We start from the raw sequence: 10,942 nt of genomic DNA, 5'->3' as shown, positions 1-10,942 counted from the left end.
ACCAAAAAATCATATTGTGTCAATACATTTTTACTGCAGCTATCTCACACAATGACCCCTCTACAATAGAGCAAAGTATGGGTACTTTTTACTGTGGATTTTAAAAAAAAAAAAAGTGTCATTCAAATTGCAAACATAGTCATTTTTATATCTTTATGTCTATGACTGTTCCCCTGTAAGTCTCCTTTTCACACACAGCCCATGCTCACTCTCTGAACTCCCTCTCCTTCACTCAAACACAACCTCAGGCTCCCCTCTTAACCTCCTATTCCATTGCTTATGGATTAAACCAAAATAGGGATTTTCATCAGTTTAGTGAATGTGTGTCTGATTTATAAGTAGGTATGTTTGTATATGTTTATGATATATATATATATATATATATATACACATACAGGTGGCCCTCGGTTTATGCCGGTTCAATTTGCGCCGTTTCAGAATAACAACCTTTTTTCCCCAGTCATGTGACTGCTATTGAAAAGCAGTGCACTAATTAAAATAGCAAGTAGGTGGAGCTGTCCGCTTGTGTTGCAGCAAAGTTAAGCAAGCTTAGCAGACTGAAGTTAATCTGTGTACACAGAACAGACATTAGCTATAGAGCAGCTTTCAAAGCAGCAAGATTTAGCAGCCACTTCCCTATTATCTTCCTGTCCAGCTGCTTGAGGTGAGGGTGCCTAACTGCTTAATCAGTCCAGATTGAAATGCATAGAATAGGTGCAGACCCAATATTATCTAACATGCTAACAATGCAGAGAACTGTTTGCAGAAAAATGCAAGTAGTGCAAGTAAAAAAATGGTTTTGTTCATTAAACTTAGTTTGATGATACAGTCTGTTATGTGATTATTTAATTAGGTTTATAATGTTGTTTAGCATTTAAAGTCTTCATTTCAAAGGTTTAAAAATAATGTATTAGGTGTTACTTATGTCAATTTTGAGAGGGGCCTGGAATCTAATTCCCTCACTTCCCATTGACTTACATTATAAACTGGGTTTTGATTTACAACCATTCCTTCTGGAACCTAACCTCAGCGTAAACTGAGGGCTACCTGTATATATTTATATTATATATATATATTCACATTTACGTATATATTTCACAGGCAGAGTTTAGATGTGTGTATAGATTAGATAGATGCATATGTATATTTGTTGGTGTATGTATGGCCATTATACCCATATCTGTAATTTCTGTCATGTACGTGCCACTGTTGCAGGTCTCAGTGTTACACAAAATCACTGACCACGAACAAGATGAAGAAGAAGCTGCCTGAGCAGATCCTGAATCACATCCTGGAGATTCTCTACCTGCTGACAGGAGAGGTGAGAAAACATCATAACGACACCACGGTAACCTTCTGCAGTGAATATGTGTATTAGTTGCTTAGCAACAAGAGGTGACAGATGCTCAGAGGAAAAGAAAGATCCAGTGTTTAAGGTGTTTGTGCAAATACAAAAGTGTAAATTTGTTCTGGGAATATTCTGTTGTAGAAATTTACCAGAGGAGACCGTTATTTTACAGCAGCCTTTTGTTATTTGTTCCATCAACCCCATACACAGACCAGCAATATGTAGCTCTTTAGGTTGCCTTTAGCATTTATAAAACATGTATTATTTGTGCAGACCTTTTGTAATGCTGCACTTAAAGGGACAGTAAACCTCAAAAATAATATTATATAATTCTGCACATAGTGCAGAATTATATAACATATTAGCCTTATCTTTATAAAACATAATATTCCTTTTGATTTTTTTAAAACAATGAGAGTTTTTCAGACAGCAGGAGCGAGCTGCACTGTGTATAATGGCACGGTCGGGCCAGGCTGTGACTATACAGCTGGCCCGATGCGCTGTGTGAAAAAAACAGACCCGCTCAGAAGAGTACAGAGAGCGGGTCTGAAAAAATGTCATTGTTTTAAAAAAATCAAAAGGGAATATTATGTTTTATAAAGATAAGGCTAATATAATGTTATATAATTCTGCACTATGTGCAGAATTCTATAACATTATTTTTGAGGTTTACTGACACTTTAAAGGGACATTAAACACTAAATAAATGCTAGATAGATTGATTCATTCAAAGAAAAGCTCAATCTGAGAGTAACATGTAGATGTATTTTTTAAAGTTTTTTTATATATTTTTATTGAGGTATTGATTCAGCATACAGACAAGGAATTGCAGCATTATACAATAACATTTTGAAATTGCTTGTTGCAAGTTACATCTTATGGGTTACTTATAATGGTTGCACTAGTAATAAACAGTAGTTGCGATCTATATGGCACAAACAATTAGTGCTAACAATTGCTGCAAAAAGAAAAACAATTCAGCAACATGCCAAGGCAAACATTTTAAACCTTCAGATCTTTTTAAGAGGTCACATTCGGGCCCAAAATCAACAAAAATATAGTACAACAACTGAAGGTTAAACCAATTATAGTAGACCACTTACGGGTCTCTATATCAAGACCTCAAATTTTAATTTTAATATAGAATTAGTAGTGAAGCCTTCAAACTGATACAATGGGTCACTTTTGGGCCCTATCATGGACTTAATAGCTTCGAAGAAGGCAATTTAAAAATACTTTAAAATTGCAGACTCAACTGTTAAGTTATATTAGTCAGTCCTACTGGGCTAGGGGTGATAGGTAGAGTCAACACTATAGTGACAGTTGCGGCATAGGCAAGAGAAGCCGCAGTTGTAGTCCTCCTAAACTAGGAGGCACATTATGCGTGGGGGGAGGGAGGTGGTGGTTAAGGTGCGATGGGTAACAGGTACTAGAAAACAAAAGAGGTTTTATGCTCTGAAACGTTAAAAATTGCGATGATTAGCTATAAAGCTATTTACTGAAAGATGTTGGATGTTGGTCTCCTTTGGACCTTTTTTTTAAATCTTGGAAGCCTTATGGTATATTTGGAATATACAATTATTAGCTATAGAGGTGTAGGGTGGGGGCGACATACTAATGTTAAAGCTTTTACCTTGAGGTCTTAGTTCCACGTCTAACAAAAAAAAAAAGAGAAAGGAACAGGGTTATACTACAATCTACTCATAATTATAGAGGCCCACACCGCCTTGGCCGCTGGCAGCGGAGCCCACAACCCCCACAACGTGTACTAGTGAGGGGAGTACCCCCAAAATCACCATATTTCTCAACATATAATGGGAAAGTAGCTCCACTCACTTAATGGAAACTCTGATGGCATGCTCACACTCATGTACTGCTAGGGACCAATAGTAGAGTTCCAAATACCAAGGTTATAATATTTATGAAAAATGCTTCATTGAAACCGCAGTGTTAAAGGTGCTTGAAAAATAAAAATACTAGAATTGCATAGGATATTAAAATCAGGAAGGGGATTCGTGGTTGTAGGTATCACTTGCGGAGTAGAGAGTATTTTCTGCAATAGCAATAACAATAGTTCCCTGGGCTAACTAACTTGATCCAATCTAGGGAGTAATTGAGCATAATAAAATTGAGGAGCGCTTCATAAATATATTACTATGATATGTGGCTCAACATTAGTGGGATAAACATAGGAATGCCGTCCTATAACTTACTTTATGTGAGGTACAGAGAAGGTGAATCGAAATCCTTCCCTTATCAATGAAGATGTCAACCAATATCCAGGTTAACGATTAAAATAGCTCAATATGTGTCTAGGGTCCCCAGCCCTACATCTTAACCAAAAAATATTTTTTAACAAATAACCTTTAACACTCAAATTAGGCTATTTGCACTGTATTGTAAGCAAACGCAGCAGATACTTATGTATCCCCTTACATTATATTGCAAAGTAATGCATACAAGTAGATAAGTGAATATTAGCTATGCTATGCCCCATCTGTGAAACAAATAATTCAAGTGAAGGAACATTGCAGTCCCCTGGGGGAGCAGAAACTTTCCACCACTTGGTAGTGAATCGACCAGAATCCTTAGAAAGTGAGACACATTGGAGAACACATATTACTACCTGATCATAGCTCATGTATATATGTATAAAGATATGTAGTAAGCCTGGGGTTAACATCTCTATAAATACAGGGCTAGGAGTCTTAGGGGAGGCAAAAGTAATAAAGTAATTGAGCACAGTAATTTGCGATATATACAAGTTATACACAAACCATGACTCCTCTCTAGTGGCGCAAAGTGGCAATTGCATCTTCCTTCCGTGAATATTATTTTAAAGCCACATTCTGCTGTGTGCCTTGTTTTTATGTAAAGAGCTCACGAGATATAGGTCTAAATAGCTTAATAAATATCTGACATATAGACATCTAGCCCACAGAGCACAGTGCCCCCATTACATGATGCAACATACAAAGTTTTAATGCCTATTATGCTGGGAAGATGATCTAAGCTAAAAGATTCGCTAATTACCCCAACAATGTATTGCTATTAGATGACAGCTGACCTATTCAGCAAACTATGGGGATATATATCTATCCATATTACTAAGCTCTTCTGGTGGATTCGGCACTACAGTCATTATATAGCACGTAATTCCTGTGGAAAGGAAACAGTGAGAGAAAAAAAAATGACAAGTAAGCAAACCAAAAACCTGTAATAAAACAAATATCAAGGTCTGCACAAACTAAACACATCACAAAATTTCGTCAGTGTCTCTCAGTGTGTAGGCTGTTTTAACATATTGAAGGCACAAAAAAAAAAAATATGCAAAGAGTAAGAGGATAAACCATAGCAAGTCCATCTGACAACAACATTGACCTTCTGTGCCAAAATAAATGTTTTAATATCAATGAGTGTCTTATAGATTAGCAGTCAGTAGAAGAGAGTCTTAAGTATACAGAGAACTTATCTTCTCTTACTGTAGGAAGCCCTGCTGCTTTAGCCAACACTGACTGCGTTAAGGAAACAGTAGTATGAGCACTGAGCACACTGCAAGTGCAGCCATGCTTGTTTATCACCTGCGGGAATTATGCCAGAATTAATCGCCGGAATACTTGTGCTAGAGTGCAATCCATCAGGGATTGTCAGGACACCAGCGGACTGCCGAGGATCACCACCGGCGCCCAGACTGTCCCCTAGCAGATCCGGAGAAGCTAAGTCCCTCTCTGTTGTGAGTCGCTTGGATGTTCTCACATGTATATCGTGTAAGGGAGGCTCCATAGGATACTGTAAGGTGCTCATACTCCAGCCCATAGAAATATCCATATCTCCCTCATCTAGGCAGAAAGTTTGCGGGCTGTATATCTTGCTCTCATAGGGGACTTGCTTGAAGTGGTCAGGCTCCTGCTCCGACGTGGATCCCCTCACATTTAGCTGAGAACTCTTGCGGTATGCTATCAGTTCTGCACCCTCCACCATTCCAGAGATTAGGTGGACCTCTTTTATAGAGTGAACCTTAGTTGTAGGCAGTAGGTTATCTAAACTGTGATACATCTTCTCCTTGAAATCATTAAGCAGTGTTTGTACCTGTAAGTAAAATTTTTCCATGTTTGGTTATATGAAAGAGAGTTCCATTCACATCAGTCTGCGTCTCTGAGGCCTACAGTCACTGCTACCTCGTGGTCAATCCAATCGATTAAGGTCTAGGAAATTGCCTTAGCAACTATCCAAAGATTTGCCAACTGGGTCTTTAAACAGGCTGCTTTCCCTATTTGTAAGTGTAGATCAGGAGCTTTGCTTAGATCTGGGAAATATAACCCTAAATCAATTAATTTATCAGGAGCTCATGAACTGTATGTCTTGTCTCTTCTGTGGCTGGCTCCGCCCCCCCCCTATTTTTTAAAGTGTAATTTGTTGTTTAAATATTGAAAAAAATAAGTGAAAAGTTCTAGTGTCCATAAAACAATGGGAGCTGCCATATTGTAACTTAGGTTACCTTCTCTACTATAGCCAATTAGAGACAGTCATAAATAGGTCACGAGTTTCAGCCAATGGCTGTGTGGAATATAACAGTGTTCTGCACTTCCATTTCTAAAGGGAACTTGAAAGCTCACAAATTCAGAATAGTACTACAGGAAAGGGGGACAAAATAAATAATGAAGATATATTGCAGACTTTTTTTATATTTACAATTGATCATTTTGTATTGCCATCTAAAAGTGTTTAAAGTCCCTTTTAAAGGGCCTTTCTAATGAAATGACATTCTCTAACTAATTAGATCATATTAATTATTATTAGTGATATTTAAGTCTGTGTTTAACACCCACAAAGGGCTTAATTGCTGTGATATACTATACAGATATACAATTGAAAAAGATTACATTCTCTAACTAATTAGATCATATAATTTATTATTGGTGAAGCTATGCACTTATCCTACACTAGAGGGCGGTAACGGCTGATTAATGTTTGCACACATTTAACTCCTGTGATTGGTTAGCTAGATGTGTTCAGCAAGCTTCTAGTAGTGCAATGCTATTCCTTTAACAAGATAATGAAGCAAATTGTATGTTCTATTAGAATCATGAAAGAAAATGTTGGGGTTTCCTGACCCTTTAAAAGGACACGAAACCCAAAATTTTTATTTTGTGATTCAGATAAAGCAGACACATTTAAATAACTTTTCAATTTACTTTTAGTATTATATTTGCTTCATTCTTTCTATACCCAGGTAGCTTAACACATCAGTTGAGCCTATGACAAGAAGCATATGTGCAGCCACCAATCAGCACCTAGTTCACTATACTGCATTTCAGCAATGGTTACCAAGGGAATGAAGCAAATTAGATAGTTTGTTTAAAACTGCATGTTCTATCTGAGTCATGAATGTGTAATGTTCCTTTAACTAGGATGGTGTTTAACAGTCACATTGTGTAGTTTACTGTCATGCTAAACTCACCAGCTAAGTTTTACACAAGTGCTCAGAATGTGACCATGATGAGATGGAGAATATTATAACAGGATATACACTTAAAGGGACATTCCAGTCAAAATTTAAATGCACATCGATTAATTATATCTTTGAATAGAAAGATATTAGCAATATACATGTATTAGCAAAAATGCTTCTAGTAAAAGTTATCACTGTGTTTGTGTTAACATTTCTCTCTGCACGTGCATGTAAAGCATAGCTAGATATTGTCACTGCACCCACATTTTAAATAATGTAGCTGCTCAGATCATCACTGGGGCTTGTATCATGTCAGCAATTAACAAGTTGAGTCATTACCAGATGCTACAAGCACTTTAGGCTCTCTGAGCAAGTGCTGTGTTAAAAATGCTGGTGCACGGTGCATACTTAAATACACGTTTGAAACAGCTATAGCTTTTATTAGAAGCATTTTTCTTAATGCATTTATATTACAAAATTGCTTCTGTTTAATACTGAAATGCACCAATGTGTTCTTTTTGGCTGGAATATCCCTTTAAGAGGAGTCAGTGATGTTTTTACGTTTCACTCTTGCAGCATGTGACTAACTCACTGACAGTGAGTCACATGACCGGGGACAAGATGACAACAGAGAGGATACTAACCCACACCCTGCAGATCATGTACCTGCTGACAGAGGAGGTGAGAGCTGATGGAATGTGTCATAATAACAGCTTTGTGTCCCTGCGACCGGCTGTATTAGTTTTGTTTTTTATTGGAGAGCCTAAAAATAGATATATTTGTGTATAAACATTAAAGTTAATGTAAAGTGAACACGACTGCCTCACGGTATTGTATAGACTTTTAAAAATGAGCCTGAGGTTAATTCATGTAATTTTTTTATATTTATTTTCCTAAATTATTACCTTTTTACTGCTCTGCCGATAAGCGCAGCTCTCCCGCCCGTCATATTGTGTAATTGATTGACAGATAACGATTCTTAAAACAACAAATCCTTGTTTCCCCCCAGGCCGTGACATTTATGCAAAGGGGCTGAACGCCCCATGGGGGGGAAACAAGGATTAGTAGTTTTAAGAATCGTCATCTGTCAATCAATTAGACAATATGGAGGGCAGGAGAGCTGCGCTTATAGTCGGAGCAGTATAAATTTAAGAAAATAAATATAAAAAATTGCATGAATTAAACTCAGGCTCATTTTTAAAAGTCTATACAATACCGTGAGGCAGTCGTGTTCACTTTACATTCACTTTAAAAAGCACAGGAAATCTGAAATTAAACTCCAGTATACACGACTATAATATTATATATAACCAAGAATTTACATAATATTTTCTGCATAATCACCAAGGATGCCCACAAAATTGCCACATTTCAAAGAAAACAGATTCCAGTCTTTTGTTAAATTCTTTAAGTAATAACTTCTAATACCAAATCAAGCAATACTGATGGTGCGAGGCCTAGAACACAGTAGTGCACTTCCCATTGCTGAGTCACCTGCCCTGTGTGTATTTCCTACCTTCTGTATGGTCTCAGTAACATTATCCTGGCTCTGTCAGTAAAAGTGTGTGACAGAACCAGTCCCTGTGTCAGTGCTGAATGAGTTGTGTGTGTTTCAGGTGCCTATAAAGTGTGATGATGTTGCTGTGTATTTCTCTATGGAGGAGTGGGAGTATATAGAGGGACACAAGGAGCTTTACAAGGACGTCATGATGGAGACTCACCAAGCACTAAGGACTATGGAGATCCCAGGAAATGAGAGCTCAGGTAACACTGTGTAGTAATAAATATCTCACTCAGGGAATGCACATACACTACAGAACTGACTGATAAAGAGTACATTTCCAATTAATACATAGGGCTAGATTACAAGTGGAGCGCAAAATATCACTTTCGCGAAAGTGATATTTGCGCTCCACTGAGTAATACCGGAGCACGCAAATGTGCACTGGTATTACAAGTTAGCCGCAATGGAAACACAACCTTGCATTCACATTGCTGGGAAGCATTGTGCTCATGAGAGCACGCTTCCATAGGCTCCGTGAGACATGGCATGAGAACTAGCTCAACGAAGGGGGGTCTCGCAGAGATGGGCAGCAAATATAAATATTTATGTAAATGTTTATATACATACTAGGCGATAAGCCTGCCCAGAGGGCAGTCTATTTAAAAAAAAAAAAAAAACACTACAAACCCCAAAGCTAAAAGTACACAAAATAAAAAAAAATGTAAAATTACAGAAAAAAATTAACAAAGCTATCAAAAATAAAAAATGTAAACCTAAATCTTACTATCTTCCTGTAACTACCTGATGCAGAGAGCAGTTTCAGCTGCAAATGTGGGTCTGTGAATGTTCCTTAGACTTGTTGTGAGTATACTTTAAGTCAGCTGGGGGGGAAAGATAAATTAGTGTTATATTGGTCTGCAAAAAAAGTTAAGGGAGGGTGCTAGGGGTCATACAGGCCAAAAAGAAAATAAAAACCAATAAAAAAAACACAGAGAAAGTGTGTGTGTGTGAGGCAGAGGGAACCTCTATAAATATCTGTAGGTGACTGGAGTTTTCTGCACTTTATTAAGACAGCTGTACCATACATTTGTGCTAATAAGAAATGTTTTAACTGTGTTGCATTTATTTTTTACATTAAAAAAATACTGAACAAAGCGTAAGCATTTTTGTAATAAATTAGTAAAATCTCAGTACCAATGAATTGACATTTTAATATAATTCTGCATAAAGATAAAATTATTTTTATCATTCTACTAATACAGCATATATTTACACTGCACATATCTCACACTCTGGCCCCGTATAGTATCACACATTATGTAGACGTTTTACTGTAGAATATTTTACATTTTGAGTTTCTAATATTACTCAAATTCCAAAAATAGTAATTTTCCAACATTTCCACTTAAAGTGAATGTAAAGTTTGAGAAATGAGTGCCCGTTTTTTTTTAAATCCTATTAAAAACAGGGACACTTTCAGGGATAGGCACAGACAAAGGCTATGGAGGACCTTTTCCAAAGTACAGACCTTAGTGAAGGACACCAAGGCACATTTTGAAATTAAAAACATTATTTTATAGTGCTGGGTGTTATTATACTGATGCAGATACCACTGATCCTATAACCAGCCTTCCTCTTGCTATACCCATGTGCCAGTGTCACTACTGTGTCATTATTTAGTGCTGGGTGTTATTATACTGATGCAGATACCACTGATCCTATAACCAGCCCTCCTCTGGCTATACCCATGAGCCAGTGTCACTACTGTGTCTTTGTATAGTGCTTGGTGTTATTATACAGATGCAAATACCACTGATCCTATAACCAGCCCTCCTCTGGCTATACCCATGTGCCAGTGTCACTACTGTGTCTTTGTATAGTGCTGGGTGTTATTATACTGATGCAGATACCACTGAAACTATAACCAGCCCTCCTCTGGCTATACCCATGAGCCAGTGTCACTACTGTGTCATTATATAGTGCTCAGAGTTATTATACTAATGCAGATACCACTGATCCTATAACCAGCCCTCCTCTGGCTATACCCATGTGCCAGTGTCACTACTGTGTCATTATATAGTGCTGGGTGTTATTATACTGATGCAGATACCACTGATCCTATAACCAGCCTTCCTCTTGCTATACCCATGTGCCAGTGTCACTACTGTGTCATTATATAGCGCTGAGTGTTATTATACTGATGCATATACCACTGATCCTATAACCAGCCTTCCTCTTGCTATACCCATGTGCCAGTGTCACTACTATGTCATTATTTAGTGCTGGGTGTTATTATACTGATGCAGATACCACTGATTCTATAACCAGCCCTCCTCTGGCTATACCCATGTGCCTGTGTCACTACTGGGTGTTATTATACAGATACACATCCAGTATTTCACTCAGGCTTTATTTATTCCATAACTTATCACCCAATATCACTAGCAGTCTCTTGACAAGCCACTAACTTTATTCACACTACATATTTTTTTTATTCCTATTATTTAATCAGAAAGAAAAGATATACTAAGGTTGTGGCGGACACTGCAAGGGCTAGTCATGGACACCAGTGTCCGTGTACGGACACCTTGCCTATCCCTGGGCACTTTCATTCATCAAACTTTAAATTACACTGCTT

At 37.5% G+C, this 10,942-nt stretch overlaps 1 protein-coding gene across 1 annotated transcript; it reads left to right on the top strand.

Moving 5' to 3' along the window:
• Window positions 1-1,216: 1,216 nt before the first annotated feature.
• Window positions 1,217-9,658, top strand: LOC128657915 (gastrula zinc finger protein XlCGF66.1-like). Its single transcript, XM_053712342.1, has 4 exons — window positions 1,217-1,321; window positions 7,377-7,481; window positions 8,417-8,558; window positions 9,642-9,658. The coding sequence occupies exons 1-4, from the start codon at window positions 1,253-1,255 to the stop codon at window positions 9,656-9,658; spliced, it is 333 nt and encodes a 110-aa protein (XP_053568317.1). The 5' UTR covers window positions 1,217-1,252.
• Window positions 9,659-10,942: the final 1,284 nt, after the last annotated feature.

This window comes from Bombina bombina, chromosome 4 (genome assembly GCF_027579735.1).
Source record: "Bombina bombina isolate aBomBom1 chromosome 4, aBomBom1.pri, whole genome shotgun sequence".
In the NCBI taxonomy this organism is placed as follows: Eukaryota; Metazoa; Chordata; class Amphibia; order Anura; family Bombinatoridae; genus Bombina; species Bombina bombina.
This window is presented reverse-complemented; position numbering and strand designations above follow the sequence as displayed.

Coding starts and splice junctions, on each gene's coding strand:
- LOC128657915 (XM_053712342.1), top strand. CDS start 1,253: ATGAAGAAGAAGCTGCCTGAGCAGATCCTGAATCACATCCTGGAGATT. Junction 1,322..7,376: donor TCTACCTGCTGACAGGAGAG/GTGAGAAAACAT, acceptor TCACTCTTGCAG/CATGTGACTAACTCACTGAC. Junction 7,482..8,416: donor TGTACCTGCTGACAGAGGAG/GTGAGAGCTGAT, acceptor TGTGTGTTTCAG/GTGCCTATAAAGTGTGATGA.